Raw genomic sequence first — 22159 nt, forward strand, 5'->3', positions numbered from 1 at the left:
AACAAAACCTCTTCGACGCCACTTTCACGTCACCTTAACTGCGCCAAGTATTTCAACAAATGAGGAAAGCTCAAGAATCCACTGATCCACTGACTGTAAATCAAGTGATTCTTCTGATGATAACTACTAAAGTTGTACATACATCTATACATCATTATAATTGAAATATTTCCGTATTAACCTAATTTTAAGCAAATCATTGTCATTTTAGAATAAATAAAACGTTCTTTCCTTACAAGTCGTCTATATTTAATCCGCTATTTTGTTTTTTCAAATTTTGAATTCAGATTCGTAATCAGCGACCCCAAAAACTCCCGAGTACAGACTTTTAACGTAATTGAATTCGTTTTCGACTTTTGGCCAGAAATTTGGGTTTCCGTCCCACTGTGCAGCGCCACCACATATGGGCAGCAATACTAAATAAATAACAGGTGCGCATGTCCAAAAGTTTTGAACTGTCAATCGCGGCAATGACAAATGTTGAATTGTCAATTCACGAAGGTAAATGATTAAGGTATAAAGGATAGAATATATACAATTTATAGGTAAAATGGTGCGTAGGGCACATTGTAAGAAAGCTTCGACTAAAAGAAAACGGTTATCTTTTTTCTTTATACGTATTTTAATAAAAATGGAAATTATATCTTTCTAGTAAATTAATTTGACCCTTCTTATATTGTTTGCAGTTGAATGACGCATTCTTTTGGCGCATGCGCAAATACTATGATATTAGTCAATGTGCTCAGAACCAGAACGCCTTCGTCGCTTCAAAACGTCACACCATTTTGTAGAACATTAGCTGTCCAGTCAGTATAAAATATACAGATCAGTGGCGCCACACTGAACGCGGCGCGTTAAGGTGATATGCAAGTGTGGTATATACGTAACAAACAGTAAAAATATTTATAAAACTTTTCTCCAAACTGGATGCACCGAATTACCTGAAACTTTAACACGTGATTATTGAGGTCCTAAGGAATAACGCGCTGCCCATGAAGTTTCTTTTTTCGAAAACAATTTTGTTCTTATATCGGACAAGAACCAAAAAAGGTATTTTTTTCGTAAAATGAAATTTCAAGGGCAGCGCGGTCTTCCTTAGAACCTTCATAATCACGGGTTACAGTTTTAGATAATTTGGTACATCCAGTTTGGAGAAAAATTTTTTTAATATTTTGACTTTTTGGTATGTATATATCTTCAAAACACCTCCGGTGTACAAAAATTTAGCGAAATACATTTATCTTTATTTAGTTAATTGCAAAAATAGCTGAAATTGCTCCCTTCCTATGAAAAGCTCAAATCAACTATTTTTGCCAAATATAGTAGAACATTCATTCCATTAACCGTTTTAGTGCCAGGGGTTTCTAAAAATCCGTGTCGGACTGTGCCATGAAGCGCGATAGCGTTGCGAATTGACAATCGGGACCAAATATCGCGACAGAGTTCACCAAAGTACGCGAAAAGCGACTTCCCGCTGCGTGGCACTAAAACGGTTAAAGTCTCAGCTAAAATCTTTTTGCTAAATGTCACAGTACGTTTGGTTTCACGTATGTTGTATGTACAAGATTTTCTGCTTCCTTAAACCGAAGACGACTATTAAAAACTATATCGAAACAAATAAAAAATTAGAAACGAAATTTGAAAACAATATTTCATTTGGCAAGCACCCGAGGTACACTCCTCGCATATGATCATTTTGGTGCTCGCCAAATAAAATAATGTTTTTAATTTTAATTTCTAATTTTTGTATTCGTTTCGATATAGTTTTTAATATTTGTATTCGGTTTGAGGAAGCAGAAAATCTTGTACATACAACATACATGAAACCAAACGTACTGTGACATTTGGCAAAAAGATTTTAGCTGAGACTTTAATGGAATGAATGTTGGGTTGTTCGGAAAGTAATTTCGTTGTTTCCCAACAGAGGACTTAATTTTTTTTTTTACGGCCAAATTCGCACTTAAGCCGCATAAACATTATATATTTTGACAGCTGATCTAGCAAGGCTTGCTTGTGAAAAAGTTTGATTGATTCTACGCAGTAGTTTCTGGTTGGTACCCTTTCAAATATGGAAAATGAAAAGCGGCATTTTCGGCATATTTTACTTTTTTACTATCGAAAAGGTAAAAATGCGGTTCAAGAAAGAAAAAAATTATCCGACGTGTATGGAGAGGACGTATTGACTGAACGCCAGGGTCAAAACTGGTTTGTAAAATTTCGATCCGGCAATTTTGATATCGAAGATGCACCACGTTCTGGAAGCCACTTAAAGCTGATGAAAACACAATAAAGGCATTAATTGATGCAAACCGGCGAATAACAACTCGTGAAATCGTTGAGAGATTGAATTTATCGAATTCGACCGTTCATGATCATTTGAAACGCCTAGGTTTAATCTCAAAGCTCGACATATGGATTCCTCATGTTCTTACGGAAAGAAATTTGTGTCACCGCATTGATGTCTGTGATTTGCTTCTCAAACGTCAAGAAAATGATCCATTTTTGAAGCGCATCATCCCTGGGGACGAGAAATGGGTTGTCTACAACAATGTTACCCGCAAGAGATCATGGAGTAAAAAAGATAAACCGGCTCAAAGAACTTCGAAAGCCGAAATTCATCAAAAAAAGGTGATGGTATCTGTTTGGTGGGATTTCAAAGGAATCGTTTTTTTTTTTGAGATTCTACCGAACAACACAACGATCAATTCTGAAGTGTACTGTCCCCAGCTGGACAAATTGAATGATTCATTTAAACAGAAGAGACCAGCATTAATCAATAGAAAAGGTGTAGTGTTTCACCAAGATAATGCGAGACCTCATACAAGTTTCTTAACTCGCCAAAAGCTTCTACAGCTTGGATGAGATATACTGCCACCCCCACCATATTCTCCAGATCTGGCATCTTCTGATTATTACTTGTTCCGGTCTCTACAAAATTTTCTAGACGGTAAAACCTTTACTTCAAATGAGGAGGTCAAAAATCACCTGGATCAGTTTTTTGACAGCAAAAACCAATCATTTTATGAGCGTGGAATCATGCTACTGCCAGAAAGATGGCAAAAGGTATTGGACCAAAATGGACAATATATAATTCAATAAAATCTTTATTCGCTATAAGAAAATCGTCTTTCATTTTCATAAAAAAAAACGAAATTACTTTCCGACAACCCAATAAAACTGTAACGTAAGTGACGCGCAAGGTTAAGGACAATTCTGATTGGTTTTCCATCTTCGACGCGTTAACATGCCGTACTCTGCGTGATACTCAATGCGTTCACTGGGACCGCAGCCTTATGACGAATGTACCATGACGTCACTTGAAGCAACTCTGTGGAACTGGAAAGGAATGCGCGTGCAACAAAAGAAATGCCGGCAAAGGACGATGATGAATTCGTTAAGTGAACATAACATGACCTTGAATATTTTCAGGTTGGCGCAGCGTGTAGCGGATGACTAAAAAATCTGAAAGAATGGAAAATTGTCTGAAACGGAACATACTTTCATTCTGCCAAATATGGATCCATGATGAGTTCTCTTAATTAAGAAAAATATTAATCAAATTGAATAAATATTTATCAAATTGAAATGCCGAACTTTGGCATAAAGTATTTGGTGCAGTTCGCACATGCTTATTAATTAATGTATTTGGCACGAAACTCTACCGAGTTTTTTTATATATACCACGAACTCCAACATGTATAAAATATTTCTGTAAAATTCGTTAATATGAAAACTTTTTCGGCCAACCCCGATCTCTGCTATTACAGATCTCTAGAAAAAATGAACATCTTTAGTGTAAAAAAATTGAATGAACTTGTTTGAAACGTTACCGCGTCTCCTGAAATGAGAGGCTTTTGAACGAATGAATGAAATATCTCTGGAATGCTATTATAGTAGACGTCAAATAGCAGTGTTAAAAAGTTCCATGTCAACGTGTCACTGTACACTGTAGAGTGTGAACGTACGATAACGTGGATGTATACTAAATTACCTTCGGCGACGTCTAACTGTAGATTAAACTTGGTCGTCTTACATGGACATTACTAGTCGCGAGGCACGACCTTATAATAAATGCATTAACAATGTTGGCGGAACAAACGACCGTGACAGCGGTAGTTCGATTTCTCTAGTCGGGACGGTAACGAGGTTAGACGCGCTCTTCTAGAGAAGTACCTCTAGTTGTTCGGATCCTACGACTGTCAAAATCACGTGGGCAGTTATTTACAAGGAAACATTCCCAAGTGTCCGCCCCCGATCTTATTGATTTTCATACATGTTGAAGAACACAAAAATCTAAGACATACGTGTTTTTTTATATCTGCAATGATCCACATTTAAGGGGTGAAACAACCCCCCAAAGTTTGGCGAAAATTCGATTTTTATAACAATTTTCGTAGAAGCAATGGAGGGATTTCGACGAAACTTGGTATAAATGTATTCTGTATAAGGATGGTGAAAACACAATATTGTCCAGCAATGCTACACCCCCCCCAAGGAGGTGAACTACCCTTCAAGTGACATTTTTTTTCTAATATCTATTAATCAAGCACTCCTACTTAAGTTCCACTTACGCCATATGATTGCTCACGAAAAATGAAGAAATACGTGTTTTTTGCTTTTTGCCAATAAACATTTACACATCGGTTGTAAACAATGAATGTAGGTGGTATACGGGTATATTTCGACTAGCTATATTGGGTTATATCGTGACCAATTCATTGTACATAAATCTTACGAACGTGCTAATTCCTCAAAATGTCGTTGGTTTTCATAGCATGCAATTATTTATAAATAAATTTGAAAAAAAGTTTAAGAGACTAAAATAGTGTCGCAACAGATCCGATGACGCAGTCATCACCCGTTTCCAACTAGTGATACAATCTCCTTGGTGAAACGGTAAAATTGAATTTTTACCGTTTTTACGATAATAGAGTTAGCGATATTCGTAAATAATTGCATATTATGAAAACCAACGACATTTTGAGGAATTAGCACGTTCACAAGATTTATATACAATGAATTGGTCACGATATAACCCAATAAAGCTAGTCGGAATATACCCGTATACCACCTACATTCATTGTTTACAACCGACGTGTAAATGTTTATTGGTAAAAAGCAAAAAAACACGGATTCTTCATTTTTTGTGAGCAAGCACATCGCGTAAGTGGAACGTAAGTAGGAGTGCTCGTTTATTAGATATTAGAAAAAAATGTCGCCTGAAAGGTAGTACACCCCCTTGGGGGGGTGTAGCATTGCTGGACAATATTGTGTTTTCACCGTCCTTATACGGAATATGTTTATACCAAGTTTCGTCGAAATCCCTCCACTGCTTCTACGAAAATTATTATAAAAACTGAATTTTCCCCAAACTTTGGGGGGTTGTTTCACCCCTTAAATGTGGACCATTGCAGATATAAAAAAACACGTGTCTCTTAGATTTTTGTGTTCTTCAACATATATGTAAATCAATAAGATCGGGGGCGGACACTTGGGAATGTTTCCTTGTTAGTAACCAAACACCGTACAGATTGTTATACCGTTTCCATTCGTTTTTTAGTTCGAACGATTTTTCCTGAATTTTTGCTTCATGTGGAAGTGCTGCGAACGAACAACATGAGCGACATATTCTCATATAAAAATGGCAGCCGATCTGGAAACATGATAACCATTCAGGTGGAATCCATGCAAAAAACTCGTTCCAGTACGTACAGTGCAATGGCAATTAGCATTGATACGTAAAAACTAATGCTCAAAGGTGGCTTTGTGTTTTTGTCTTTTTTTTTTATACTAGTTAGGTAAAAATGCACGGAAGAACTGATTTTTCTATCCACTTGTATTACGTCACTTTTGTCACACCACCTGTAGGGATTACTGCTTATTACACATTTCCGTACTGGAAATGGATCGAATTCTCCGATACTAAATAATGTAATTCGGTTGACGTGGCTTACGCGTCATGTGTTTAATAGATGTCTATAAGTGGCACATATTGCTTTTGTTTCGAGGGTATGAGATAATGGAGCCATATATTTCAATAATAATGTTATGAATAAAAATGATTCAAGGTTGTAGTTGCTGTGGCTATTAAGATGCAAGCCCTAAGAAAAAAAAGAGATGGTAAAATGAACAATTTGATACTGTTGCACCATTTTTATTAAAGGAACATAATTTATTGTTTAATCTACTATAAATTATTAGGTGCAATTATTTTTTAATAGATGAACATACTACTAGTTTTTGAACGAATTTTGTAGTAACCGTGACAATATTTGTAGTAAAGTTTTTTATCACTTTTGAATCATTACATTAATTTTTAAATATTGTTGACTCTCATTGCAAGATGTTCTTATTTACATTACCTTCAATAACTGCAACAATAATATTAATACAACCGTTCATTATTGTAGTTTGGTTATCGTATATATAAATACATATATGAGCCGTTTATTTTGAAAGTGGCCTAAGTCCATTTGTACTTAAATTGAGATATTTAAAGGTTTGTGTTTCAATGCAAGTAAAAATATACGTACAGGATACCAACCAATCAAACTGCTTAAGTGTATCTAAAGGAGTTAAATTTACTGTTCCTATTAAAATAATGACAATTATTAAGTGAATAATATGCGTTTTCTTACCAAGAATGGAGTTAAGCCACTTTCAAAATTAACAGCCAGATTCGTTATAAAATTTGAAAGAGCCCAAAAGTCCATGTAACATAATTTAAAATGCTTCAAATTAAAAAAAAAAACAATTCTCAATTTATTTTATATATCTTTCCAACACTTCAAAAACAATATTTATGCAATTCGGAACATTTTTTAACTACATAAATTACAAAACAGTTTACTGCTCATCTACATTTTGTGTATGTGAAAGGGATTTGAAGATGTCATGATGTTCCGGTGGTATATATTGTTGTTTTAATTATTATTTCCTTTGTTATTTTAATTATTATTTCCATTCTGTCCTTGAATTTCGCTGTTGTAATTTGTCTTATATTTTGATATAGTGGGGTCAATACAATATTTTCGAACTTTCTTGGTCTACCCCGACGTGGTAATAAATTCAGGACTTTCAAATTTTCATTCTCATTCATTGATGTCTTATAGAAAATATTTGTATGGTTCATTTCTGACAAAACGCATACAATATATTTTTAACCAGTTTATTGATTCTCCGTTAAAATTTTTTACCCTTTTAAAAATTGCGTCTTCTAATAATTTTGTTGATACAGAATCCTCTTGTTTCATTTCATTTAGAATAAAGTTATTGCCTCTCCGGCAATCTTTGATAATATTATAATAATCTTGGAGGACAAACAGTAAATTATTTTTTTTTTAATGACATTTCTCCCACGCCAAAATCTCTATCATTTGGTAAAAACGAATGTCCTGATATTAAAAATTTATGATTTATGATTTCCACATTATGTTCAACAGTTTGGACAATATTCAGCCACATTAAAGCTACTTTAATGTTTCGATTTTGTCCTGCACACGTGTCACTGTAAGCTATAATGTGTCTTTCACTTCTTAAATTTTGAACATGTTTTAGGATGCATGAAGCTATTTCTTGAGCACCTCTTGATGCAATAGTTTCATCCCAAACGTACATGTGAACATTATCGTTATGAAAATTGTGAATACCCAAATTTAGAACGTACATATAGATTGGACTTAGGCCACTTTCAAAATGATGGTTTTAATTATTGAACTAACTCTGAAAACTTATGCGTCCAAAATTATCGTATTTACTCGAAATATAATTAACCACAAATGTTTTATTGATAGATAACTTCAAGTTGTACATGTAACTACGGGCAACCGAAAATAATTGACAAATGGACTTAGGCCACTTTCAAAATAAAGGGCTCATATATACTAATATGTATGTATGTATGTATATATATACTAAGCGTTTTAAAAATAACCAAGAAGACACCACCGTGTTATCAAACTCACTATCATATCGCCTGTTTTACATTCCAGCTAAGTTATTTTCGTAATTTTATAAAAAGCATATTTTTCTTTAACTTAACCTAATGGGACCTAATTTACTTACTTACATAGAATAACGTACATTTTCATCTATATATTTGTTCTATTTATATAGCTGGATTGTTAAGGTGAAGTGAAACACGTCTGGAACTTGATCAACGTCGATCAAGAAAATTTTCCTAAATGCCTACGTTGCCGATGTTCGTTTTTATATTGACAGCTGGGTCGAATTATATTGTGTATTGTACCAAATAGCATACTCCACCTGTAATTTTCGTACAATAATTATCAAGAAATCGAAGTAAAACTCCAGAAATCCTCTGGATTCGTAACTTCTGGGGCCCCAATTGACTGCGGAGGGACCCCCTGCGCCATCTGTGATTTCTAGGTCAATTAAATTTTCACTCCGAGACCTCGTATTCCCATCGTTTTAGCAAAGAAGCGCATACAACACTTTTTTTGCCTTTATCCCGTTCAAATGCGAGTTTATCGATTACCATAGTGTTCTAAATTGTCGTAAAATTGTCCTGACCCTTTCAATTCTCATATCAGAGCCTTCGATAATTGTATATTGATCGAAATATGAGATCTCTGGTAATCGATAAACTCGCATTTCAACGGGATAAAGGCAAAAAAACTGTTGTATGCCCTTCTATGTTAAAACCATGGGAATACGAGGTCTCGTAGTAAAAATTTAATTCACCTGGAAATCACAGATGGCGCAGGGGGTCCCTCTGCAGTCAATTAGGGCCCCAGAAACCATGAATCCAGTGGGTTTCGGGAGTTTTACTTCGATTTCTTGATATTTATTGTACGAAAACGACAGGTGGAGTATGCCATTTTGTACAATGTCGAATATAATTCGACACGGCTGTGAATATGAAAACGAACGTCGGCAACGTAAGCATTTAGAAAAATCTTCTTTATCGTCGTCGAGTAAGTTCCTCGACGTGTTTCACTTCACTTTAAGAAAAAGTATTTTTTTCGAATCGACTGATTTGAGGGGGGTTTCACTTCACCCTCATCTTTTAAACTCCAAATTTTGGCCGTTCACATTTGACCGACGATAACTATATCAACTATATCATAACGATAACGACATCATAGACGAGGTTTAAGAAGTCGTAGAAAATGGACGGAGCCTAAAAGCACGAATGAGTTGGGAGATTGCTTACGGGCACGTAAAATAACAAATTTGTTTAAATTCCACAAAGAGTATTGAAGTTCATATTTATTTGCTCTATTCCTATTCTCGTATTTTTAAATTCCTTTGAACCCCGGTCCCCTCTATTTTTTAGAGTGAATTGATAGGGATTAGATTCTGCTATTTTATTTTATCGCCAGCGCAATAGAGGGCGAAGGAAAAGTCAGATATTTACTGGAATAAAAATTTTCAATTCCAATCAAATCCAGCCTTCTTACCGGGATACGAATCGTAGGTTCGCGGGGGAGTCACTCATTGTCAGATGAGTGAAACGCGATGCGTAATGGGCAATGTTTAGAGGCGGTCGAACAATGTGTACGTCATCTTGCATGACACACGCAGCGGGTAAACATCTGTCGGTTTGTTCGTTTTGCCTACACCTTCTACACTTTTACGAAAAGTGTATACTTTGGCGTTCATTTTGACGGAAGTGACGCAGACGTCTACCCCGAGTTTACACTTTCTACCCTCGATCCCGAGCGAGGGCAAGAAGGGTAGTCCGCGAATTTGGCGGCAAATTTCAAAATTGAAAAGACCAACAAACAGGAAAATACAATATTTATGCTAACATCTCAACATAATATAAACAGCAGTAATTATTAATGCATATTCTTCGTGTATAGAACGATTTAGCGTTTTAGTTTTGTACATAATGTTTGAAACAATTTACAATAATTATGTATTACTACGTAACCGCGGTTGGAATGAACTAAACTATAATTTTTCCCTGTTGTAGTTAAATTGCTTTTCATTCTCCTGCAATAACATTCTCACCCTTATTGATCCTCAATACCTGAAATTCGTGAAAGGAATTTTCATCTTCTACAATTACAAGGTAATAGAACGAATTGTAGGATTTGAAGAAAACGAAGACAGCCCAAGAAAGAAGGCTGGAGGAAGCATTACATTTTCGTATTCGTCATCGTCCGATACGGATAATCTCAAAATTGTGTACCGCTCTCCTAAATCGGTCATCTTGGACTTTCGTGAGGTTGCTGACGTTCGGGACGTCGACGAAAGTGTATCTACCCTTCTGCACTTTTCCAGAAAAGTGTAGTACCCTCGTTACCCTCGAGTTTAGAAAGTGCAGTCAACGCGAACAAACCTTGTAACTTGGCACTTCGCGTGCGTCGACACACAGACGCACGCACACGCCAGATACACACTCCGCTTAGATTCGGCATCGGTTGCTAAGAAGATCCCAAATCATTCATTCCGAACCTGGAAATTGCGAAAAAAAGTGCTCCACGTGAACAACGATTCTGAACGTATTTATCAACTGATCGAGTTCTGCGAGTGGTTGTTTGAAAGATAAAATGTTAACGGGTGTTGATATGGGAGCGATTTTCCGTAAAGCAACTCCTTCCTAGTTACGGAAGCATGCAAATTATGTTGTTGCATTTTTCTATGTGAAAATGACCACTTATCAAAAATTCCTTCCATATAAACGCACAACATTTTATCTTTAGAGTGAGCATTCGTTGAACTCGATCGATTGATAAATACGCTCGAAACAATTGTCCCCGTGAAGTTCTGTAAAATCGGCGGTGTGGTGAGCATCCTTATGTACATAGTTTCTGGCAAATTCCATATTTCTTAATTTTTATAGGAAAAAGTCAGTTTCCAATTAATTCTACCATGGAAAATACGTTTGCTGCGATCTATAATAATTTACTTTTTTCTACAATTTTCTTTGTTTAATTTAAATTATTTTGGCCAAAAAATGTCAGTATTTTTATTACTTTTTTACGCGGACCATTGCTTTTAATTTGTTATAAACAATTGTATTAAATTAATATATATTTACGTTTGATTTGACACAATTTTTCTTTTATTTTTTTCCTTTAGAAGCATCAACAATAAACAAATATTTTAAGTAATTGAATTTTTCTAATTGAATGCCCAAATCGATTTTTTAAATAACAATATGTTCGTAACAAGTTTTTTACATTCTTAGTGCAATATTTTAACTTATTTGTTCTCATCTACAAGATGGTGTCCATAACAAATTTTTGTTAGCAATATTTACATCTTTTAATTATAATAACTCTGTTTAAAAAATTATGTTATGATAAAAATGTATTTTTTATATATTTTTTTTATATAAGGAACCTCATAGCAACAGGAGGCGAGGAGCTGGCTGCAACACCAGCGACTAACCAGGAGAGGATCAGGTATGGTCCTCTCAGATTGTCGTAATACTTTGTTATTTTATAGTTCTCAATGTTTAAAGCTATTTACCAAAGGGTTAGAGCGCACCTCTAAGGAATTTTTGAGAAATAATCGTTTAAATATTTAGTATATACCTAATAAAGACATAAGTTAGAGCAACTCTCATATCTCGGCCGATAACCGAGTGGGTAACGTGCAGGGTTTTGGGGCGCCGGGGTGCTTGGCGTTCCAATACCGATTCGCTGGGTTCGGTGATTTTTTTTTCATATTTATTTTATTTTATCTTTATTTTTCTTTAATAAAATCGCATATCCACATTAAGAGAAAAAGGAATAATTAAAAATGACTCGTAAATGACAGGAAGGGAGTACAAAATTACATTTATCGCATCGCATTATATTTAAAATTATATTATTCCAATATAATACAATTACAAAACATTATTGTTGTTATTAATATTATATATTAATCGCCGTCAACATCTAAACTATTTCGGAAAATATTAGGATGGTATTGGTCATAAAAACACGAAAAACATGTTTGATAACATCTTGTGCATTTAATATGTGGACCGTCACGTGGACACCAGTGCAAAGGTTGCCATTCACTGGTGACCTTTCATTTCATAAAAAATGAAGATAAAAAGTAAATCTATGTGAACAAAAAAAGAGAACTGTAATTACATATTGAAAAAAAGATGTGCATCACCGGGAATCGAAAAGATTTAACGCCTTATCCATTAGGCTATCGTCCACTTCGCCAGCTGTTCTAATCTATGTTCTTATTAGGTGTATACTAAATATTAGGAGTACCCATAAGTAATCAATTTTTTGACGGCTAGAACACCTCTTTCAAAATAATTGATTACTTATAGGTACCCCTAATATTAAAACGATTATGTCTTGAAAATTTCTTAAAGGTGCGCACTATCTCTTTGGCAAATAGCTTTGAACATTGAGAACTAAAAAATAACAAAGTTGGCGTTGCAACCAGCGGCGCTCTCCCGCCCCTCGACTCCTGTTGCTATGAAGTTCTAAAAAAAAAACGTTAGAAATATTAGTTTATTATTTCTAATTATGGCGTCATTTTGACATTATCATTGAATTACAGCGCTAGTCAATATTTCAGAGTATGATTGTATTTCGTGTATGACGACTCTCCGTCGGTAAATGTCAGTGGGTAAGCACTTCTCGGCTTAGTACTTGCTCTACCCTGCTTTACCAAACAAGACTGACTCTACGTTTATCGACGTATCGCGCCTTTTAACGCATCAGCTGGCAAGAGGGCAGCACCGTGCAATAGTTACGAAGTAAGGGCTGTGACTACTTTCATCTTCTCAATGTAGTGACCAGGGTTGGTAATTTCGGGGTTTTTCGAGGTTTTTGACGCATATTATGTAAACCACATTGTTTACCGTAGAAAATCGTACAAAACCAGTAAATTATGTTTCCAATATGAAGGATGCCTCGGATGTACAATATATGCCATCCGTTAGATTATAAACGTCTTTTAGAGCATCTGTAACCGTACAAACTTTGAAGGAATAATTAATTTGACGCTTGTGTTCAAAATTCTGTCGACTTAATTCAGTTTAATATCAGATTTCTAATTGGATTTATTATTTTCTGTTTAGGAATAGAAGGGTGTAATATACTTCGCGCTTACGTAGAAAACTAGGAACGTATTATACGTTGTAATATACGTGTAGTGTCAGTGCCCTGTGCGGTCCAATAAAGTTAATAGAATAAAGAAAAAATGAAAGCGTTTAGCTATACGAATAGTTGTGTCGCCAATAAGGCAATAAAGATTAAGAATAAGAATAATAGAAGTTAGAGTGAAATGTAATGTTTGTATGATTGTGGGGTGAAATGAGAAGTATTTAGATTAAATTACAGCTCGATAGGTGATACTGTTTATGCGTGGTTGAGAGTTCGTGAAGTGCGAACGGCCGTATGACTCAGTGAGTGAGAATTTTGGCGCACAAAGAAATGTATTGATGAGTGTGGTAATGAGAGAGTGAAGAATATGAATTGAGTGAGAAAGAAATTAGAGTGAGGCTGGATGAGAATGATCGAATGGGAGTTAGTTCTGATTGAGGAGAGCTCGAGCGAAGTCGGAGGGAAAATCAAGTCCCTTTTTCTGAGATCTTTAAGACGTACTCTTCAACGTATTCAATTTCTTTATATTAATTTTTTATTAATAAATCAACCGTTCATGTTAATCCTGACACTTGAAATTTGATCCTACATACAGCCGAAAACTTCGTCGACGACGAGACGGGAACTTAGGGCATCAAGGAACCTTTTAAATGGTCGGACTGTTTGTTGCTCACTTCACACAGATTGTCAGGATATCAGCACCATCGGAGACCAAAAAAATAACGATTTCGTATACCCTGGAATTCTAATTTAAATTCTCAATGAAAGAGATTCGCGTTTAATTCAGAGAAATAGACCGCTACTACTTGGCTAAAGGCTGTCATAGCACAAAATATCAAAGTAAAAATGAAAAGAAAGACGCAGACATACCATTTCAAGGTATCAGATTAAGTGATACCTTATTTATAAACAACTAACTTTCACCCTCCGTGCAATGCGAAGCTTTAAAGTGAATTTTCAAATATATCGAGATTTACCCACTGAACACCAAACCTAACAATTACGTAACTTAAAACTAACAAATAACATAACGTTTGTTACAATGTAATAATCTAACGGTTACGTATAGAGCTAACTAGTTACATGACATTTGTTACAATGCAGTAACTTAACAGTTATGTAACATGGAGCTAACAGATTACATAACATTTGTTAGTATCATATCTATATAAATGTAGTGTAAGTTTGTTACTCTCATCTTACATTGTTACTGTCCTGATATTACTGTGTATATGCAGCATATATTTGTAACAAAACAGAACTGCATTGCTGCTGTCATCTATTTTATTGCATCATCGTCGTCGTTATTGTCATAATTCATCGTTAAATGTCATAAGATTAATGTATATCATATTTTGTTTACTACCCATATGAAAAATGATTTTACTTCGTACGCGCATATACATTATTAGTAATTGTTTGCTAGTCGAATGAAATCATAATAGTCTTTAAGTAAAATCAGATAGTTTATCATTTACATAATTTCATTGAAAGTCTGACTTGTCATTTAATATTAAACTATTATCAAGTACCAAAAAATAATTAAAAATAAAAAGTTATATAATTATTGATAAAATTGCGTTATTTTTTTTAATTAAATGTATGAAAAATTAATATTATTTTAAGGTAACTGAAATTATAACATTAATATAACATATTACATAACATGTTACCTTACCTAGTGGGAAATAATAACTAACATCTAACTTCCATGTTACTTTTATGCTACATAACATGTTAGTTTCGAAAACGTAACATTTAGCCAACAGTTATACAATAATGTTCACTGGGTAGGTTCAGGTGGAATAGAATTTAGAAGTAAGATTTCACAGTTACTCAATAAAATTATTTTCGATATAAATTTCGTGACATCTTCCCACTCTGAACTCGAGTGCAAATGCCTAAAGGTAAAGTTATTCCAAATGTAGCTTATCTTTCGGTATCTCTTTGACTTAAGAGGCATGGCCACGGTAGCGAGTATAAAATCATTTGCATATTCAACAATTTTTTTGTTGTATAAAAAGTAATTTATTTACAGAACTAATTACAGGTACATTTAGTGTGTGTATCAAAGTAACAAAAATAGTTTTCTTCAATCATTTTCTTATGCGAAATGGACGACAACTCCTATTTGCTTTTTTCATCTTTTTTCCGAGGCGTTCCACGGAGTGACATTTAGCGTCCACAATTTTTGACCTAGAAGAAAACGAAAAAATTGTCGTTAATCTACATAAAAATACCAAGAGAAGTACATATGGAATTTTTTAAATATTAATTTTTTCGAAAATGGCAGGTATTTGAAGTTAACGGGTGAATTTCCAGTGAAAAATTTCGTATAAAACTGCTCATAAAATGGAAAGTTTTTAATTAATCAAAAATTCCGTATGTACTTCTCTGCGAAATACAATTACAAAGATGATATAAAAATTTGAAGTCAATCGGAAGAACTTTGTCGAAGTTATTTATCACGCGAATTAGAAAAAAGCTGTTTTGAGAAAAATGCGTTTAAAGTTTGACGTATAACTTTTTTGTTGTTAAACTTGAAGAATCGAATAAAAAAAAATGTTTACCCTTAGTCTGCGATGCCAGCTCCATAAAGTCGGCCTTCTAAGACAAGATTTTCATCCTCTTCAGCTTTACTACGCACAGTTACGCACAGTACGCAGTTTTCATTGCTACAGCAATTGCTTCGACAAATTTGTCATAAAAGGAATGGTATATCGGCCGTGACAATTTCATGAAGGCACTAAACTTTTTTATACCGTTCAAACCTACACCTAATAATCGCATCGCTAAGGTGATTCTGCAATTAATTTCATACCCATTTCTCACATAAGGACAATTAGGTATTTCAGTTTTTTCACACTGGTTACAAGAAATTACGATCTTGAAATCCAAACTGCGCATGGCCGATTCAGTGATTTTTACATCTTGACCGCAGGTTTTGCAAACAACTACTTGAGCAATTGCGTTCATAACAGTTACGAAATTTATAAATCTGTTACCGAATTTGGCGTTAGTGTCATTATCACGCGAACTCGTTGACAGTCGTAGTTTCTTGGCCGACGCGCTCACGCCTTCTGCATCTGCCTGTGCTAAGAATCGATTTACCAGTCTACGCTTCGAAATACTGATCTTATGCGAAGACCAAGTATTTGATATTGACCCCTTCTTTGATAGATAAACCTTTTTTTGGCCACTCATTTCGGCTGCTCACAAAAAATGCTTCAACTTGCATAATACAAAATCACGCACAAAAAGCAGAAGAGCAACTGAATGGCGTTCTTTCAGCGGTCATACTGGCATTAGATGATCCTGTATAGGTATGTTTTCGTATAGGTAGACAACCAGTGCTCTCTAATGGTATAGCTCCAAAAATCCGAGGTCGTCACGCGGCGCGCTCGGGTACTCCACGGCCACGCTACAAGTAGGCTTATGTTACACGCTCGAAGTCGGTAAAGAAAATTTTTTTCACTGTAAGTCGAATGCTAACTTATTCTTATGATATTAAAGCATCGTTTAAGCAAAAAAAAATCGTTTTTTTGAAAATTCTATCGTGGCCATATCCCTTAAAGAATCGGCCCCACGCATTACGTTATCTCGTTCGAAATAATTATATTTGAATTTCCCTCCTTTCTAGTCTACTACACGGGCCTGCATCACGGTTTATGTTGGCCTCGCTTTTCCAGCTATCAATACATGGAGACTAGAGACCAGAGGACGAACTGCATATAGAGTTCGAAAATTCTCGGTAACATTAAATTGGAGAAGGTAACTGTAAAACATACCGTAAGTTACCGGGAATATTGAGAATTTAAGAGAACGTTAATTTTGTTATTTATACTTTAGGTTTCTTCGTTTAAATAACTTTTTTTTGTTTCAATCAACTTCAAAGTTCAAGCTATAGAGTAATAATTACTATTAGAAAATATTGATTATAGGGTCGTATTTACCTCCAGCTAAAAATATTCACGTATCTACAACTTCACGGAAAATTCCATGCGATTTGTTTCAAATGAACTGATATTTCATTCTGCGACGAAACGAATGGAAGGTTTTGATTGGCTACGGAAAACGTACAACGAAAATTCCCCTCTACGATGTTTCTCTATAGTTAATCGAAACCTCTCGTTCGCTCTGTTGAAAAATTCAAATTCTCATAATTTCTCGATAAAAAAGGCTTTGGAGAAATTACCGATAAATTACCGGGAATTTCTGTTCGTTTCTGACGTAACTTACTGGATTTAGAACTCTAACTGCATAGAGTCCCTTATGGGAGCTCATGCCCGCGTAAAAGGATGCGGAACATTGTTTGCCATTTTTCCTGTAGGTGGCAGCGCTATCACTGAGGGGCCAACGTGGAGTATGCAATCTCGTGAATTGCAGACAACACGAAGATCTGTCAAATTGAAAACTTGGAAAACTTCACGTTCTACTATTTGAGCCAAAACTTTTTTCAATTACAGTACTTACATATGTCACAAATAAATGCTCATAAAGATATTTCAGAGATAAAACATACATTGAATATTTTATCTTAGTTTGTCTGGACAATATAACCGTATTGCAATTGTCTTTAAATCCATGCACGCGCTTTATTCAAACAGTGGTCCCTAAGCGAATGTGGCGCCACTTACCAAAGAAAGATCTGTATCCGATTTTGAGGAAACTTCTATAACCTCGTGTTCGTCCTCCTGGTCTCTAATCTCTATGTGTTAATGCATGATAAAATACAAGCGACTGTCAGCCCATACCTATATAGCCAAAGGTGGTGACAAACATCGGTAGTCATAAAACCGACGTAAAGTAGCTTAAGTAAATGCAAAGAATTTAGAAGTCTCCATAGAAGTAGAGTTCTAAATCCAGTAAGTTACGTCAGAAACGAACAGAAATTCCCGGTAATTTATCGGTAATTTCTCCAAAGCCTTTTTTATCGAGAAATTATAAGAATTTGAATTTTCAACAGATCGAACGAGAGGTTTCGATTAGCTATAGAGAAACATCGTAGAGGGGAATTTCCGTTGTACGTTCTCCGTAGCCAATCAAAACCTCCCATTTGCTTCGTCGCAGAATGAAATAGTTAATTTGAAACAAATCGCATGGAATTTTCCGTGAAGTTGTAGATACGTGAATATTTTTAGCTGAAGGTAAATACGATCCTATAATCAATATTTTCTAATAGTAATTATTACTCTATAGCTTGAACTTTGAAGTTGATTGAAAAAAAAAAAGTTATTTAAACGAAGAAACCTAAAGTATAAATAACAAAATTAACGTTCTCTTAAATTCTCAATGTTCCCGGTAACTTACGGTATGTTTCACAGATACCTTCTCCAATTTAATGTCACCGAGAATTTTCGAACTCTACATAGAAGCCCAAGATTCGGACGTTGATGCTGAATAAATAATATGTTAGCCAACGGATGGCGACACTGTAATCAGCTTTCCATCTCTCTTAAACTCGTATATATCGAATTGCATTCTTTCATCTTACACACAGTACTCGCCTCTCCATATGCGTATCTCTTCCTCCCGTATGTGAGATATTGTTGACCAACACATGCGATCTCTCTTTTACCCCCACTCCTGGTTTATTAGCCACATTTAAAGCATCAAGCGATGACATAGGATCTGGGCTTCTATGGGACTTCTGTTCTGAATTCTTTGGAAAATGTACTGAGTGAAAACGGACAACAGGAGGAAGGTTGTCACGTTCCTCTATCTGACGTGCGACCGTTAGCGCCGGAGATTACGAATGTCATTAGCGAGTGGGACCTTTATCATCCCCGCCGGCTATCCCGAGCTCAGACTCGGTCGCAGCGGCTGTCAGTCGCTCTCAGTTATTCTGCGTTACTGCGCATTGCTGTCCGTTGTTGTGCGTTGCTGTGCGTTGCTGTGCGTTGCTGTGCGTTGCTGTCTGTCAAAACGAACTACTTCTGACGTACGTACGTATGGATGGAATTGCTTTCCAGCCTATTTCCAACGCACGTAGCGTGTTCCGATTTCTTCCTGTTACTCTCAAGGACAAGGTTATTACCGACCTGAGAATCTGTCCTGTAATTAATTCCGCAGTTGGTAAAATGTTCTCACCATTTCAACATAGATCAATGCAGCTTCTAATAGCTTGATACGAATTTTTTTCCATGTCGAGTAGAAAAGGCTGTGGTTCCAATGTAGATTACGTTTAGCTATAATTCAAATTGTAATTTAATTGATCCAGTTAGGCTGAATTATGGGTATAATTTCTGTGCAATGTGAAATTGTGATCTGATTGTACTTGCGTTATCAAGAATGATGGAGATGTGGAGTTTAAAAAGATTTTAATTTAGATATGTTGGCGGTTTACAGGAAAATTTGGTTATATTACTCTGGTGCTTTGTTTGAAGTTATTGGCATAGCGATGAAGTTGAAATCTGAGTGTCTTTAGTTACTTGTGATTCATTTTAACTGTTTTATTTTTGTCCTTCAAGGTTGCAGAATAATTTAATCACTTTGTAATGTAACCTTGTACATGCAGTTAGTATTCATGGAAATCAATTCATAAAAAGAATATGTTGATAACGGTAGTTAATGAAATGTCTTCTTTATAAGTGATTACTGTATTTTTAAACTAATCTTACCAATTAACACATAGCAAACAGATCACAAGAATTCTCGTGTTTTTCTATTGGAAAGAAAAGGCTCTTGGTGAATTTTTTAATATTGCTTATTTCTATTAAATTATACTTATTCATGCAAATTGTAGAATTTTTATCTTATTACTACTGCTGCCAATATCTGATTAACATTTTTATCATCAATTACTATTATTCTAAAGTCTAGGCGTTTATTACATATTTTTGACGAGAGTGCTCACTTCTCGCACTTTTATCTCACACAAGTTTATGCACTCGATTATTTATCCCCTGAGTGAAAGTGTGAAATCTCTATGCACAAAGTATACGGGAAAGGTTTTGAGCATGAATGATAATATAAGTGATTAGCTGTAACATTCGAATACGGTTTGTAATACCTCATGCCATAAATGAAGAATTGTGTTAAATTGCAAGTTCCATAAATGATATAATAAAATAAAAATGATTGGCAAAAAATAACACCGTTAACATGCTATGATATTCTAAAATATAAAATAATTGTAATGTTAATAACAAACATGTCTATTAATCCTTCGCACTCGGTTGTCTCCTCTGAAGGGATATTGTAAGTGTAGATGGGATGGCGCCAAGTGCAAAGGGTTATCATTACTGTTGTGGAACTGATTTTTTAAAATACTCGACAGATCAGAAATATCCCGAAGTGCTCCCATTGCGATTCACATTTTTCCGTCCTTATTGCATTCGCTATTAAATATTAATATGGCTGCATAGGCTGAGTTAACCTCTAACAATTTGAATCTCAATGGATATATAGACACGCTCTTGTCGCTGGGCCTCTCTCGCCCTCCATCTATTGTACCTCTCTCTCTGATATCTTGTCACTCGGCACTGAATTTTTTGTTGAGTAGCGTCATGCAAAACATCTGTCATTTTCACTACGATAAAAGTTACGCAATACCACGAGCTGCTCATTTTGCACATTTTCATTCAATCTGCTTTATGTAATAGTTCCCCTAAACTGTGCTGTTGCTTTGAAGCAAGATAGCCCATAATCTTATTTCATATATATTTATATGTGTGTGAATATATAATTATATAAATATAATTATCCCTGAATTATGATATACTCTCTTCATAGGTTACATGCTTTCACAGTTCCTACCGTTTTCAAGTTTTTCATTATTTGTGAAAGAAGATCTTCAGAGTTTAACTATAAATGAGGAAAACCTAAGTTAACTTATTAGTTAATTTATAATAAACATGTTAAATCTATGTTCTTATTTAAAATATTTTAAGTTATTTAAACTAAGAAAATATCCTGTCCTTAGCAAACCGAAATTTTAACTCATTCATAAAATAATATCTTGAATCAACGGTAAGGGGAATTCAATTATTACATAGTTACAGAATAAAATTAATAGAATAGGCCTAAAGATGTATCTTATGAGGATATTATGAATAATGAATGCACATCGAATTCATTTTCTACAATTCTGTTTTCTTTAGTAATGTTATTAAAGGCAGTTTATTCGGGACTAACTTTTCACATGGATATGAAACTGTATATTATTTGTCTTACTTAAATCATGTAAATTAATGATACATGTTCTTTTTTCAGCTATGCTAGGCCATTTAGACGAAATGGGCATGCAAATATCATATTAAATTTGTGACGTTATATTGTGTATTTTTACATTTGTATTATATTTTATATTTTTGTTCCAGTACAAATTAATGGTAAAGTGGAAATGTCCAGTTACGCAGATGTAAGTTGATTACTGCATCTATGGAATTAACATTTTTGTTGAATGTGGAATGTATTATTACCAAAGACTTTGTAGTTTCAGTATATTTACATGCACTTTGTACGACCACGTCATCTCTACTGCTTATCTTCCATAATAGCCTAACTCTGAATTTTTATCTTCTTTAAACTCAGTGAATAGTACTAGTCATTTTCCATTTGGCAATGTTTTCTTTGCTATATGAATGTTACCGAGGAAAATAATAGTGAATAGCGATAGCATAAAGACAATACATTTAAGTATAGTTGTGAAAATATTGTTACAATTTGGTAATATTTAGTGTATCTTTCATTTATTGTGTAAAATATCTTTGTAACAAGTATGGATGTAGGATTTACTGCATTTTAAAAATGTTCTAGATTGTACAAAGAGCACGTGACGCATTTTACAGTGGCAAAACGCGACCGTTAGAATGGAGAATTGCACAATTGAAACAATTTCAACGAATGATAGAGGAGAATACAGCCGAGATCCATGCCGCACTTGCAGCGGACTTGCGCAGGGTACATCAAATGATTGTCCAATGTTATAGTTCTAGTTGCATTTTTCTTTCAATTATTATTTCCATTCGTTACATATTTGATGCTATTCTTTTACAGTCCAAGTTTGAAAGCACAGTCCTAGAAACATCGTACACTATAAATGATATTAAACATATGCTTATGAATATAAGGGAATGGGCTGCACCTGAAAAGGTATGCAATTTAAACTGTATTATAAATTG

At 34.8% G+C, this 22159-nt stretch overlaps 1 protein-coding gene across 5 annotated transcripts in view; it reads left to right on the top strand.

The window, feature by feature from the left end:
• Positions 1–22159, top strand: part of LOC105695906 (aldehyde dehydrogenase, dimeric NADP-preferring) — an 86247-nt gene that overhangs the window by 33208 nt on the left and 30880 nt on the right. For 2 of the 5 annotated variants that reach the window (XM_012417931.2, XM_012417932.2), the window contains exons 3-5: positions 21356–21396; positions 21795–21938; positions 22035–22130. In XM_012417931.2, coding sequence (XP_012273354.1) covers positions 21356–21396; positions 21795–21938; positions 22035–22130 — 281 coding nt within the window. Of the gene's footprint in view, positions 1–18535; positions 18980–21355; positions 21397–21794; positions 21939–22034; positions 22131–22159 lie in introns of those variants that run through there. The other 3 variants (XM_023432571.1, XM_023432570.1, XM_012417934.1) reach the window with 3 other exon arrangements.

The sequence above is a fragment of the Orussus abietinus genome, unplaced genomic scaffold (genome assembly GCF_000612105.2).
Source record: "Orussus abietinus isolate OABI.00-Male unplaced genomic scaffold, Oabi_2.0 scaffold344, whole genome shotgun sequence".
NCBI classification, from domain to species: Eukaryota; Metazoa; Arthropoda; class Insecta; order Hymenoptera; family Orussidae; genus Orussus; species Orussus abietinus.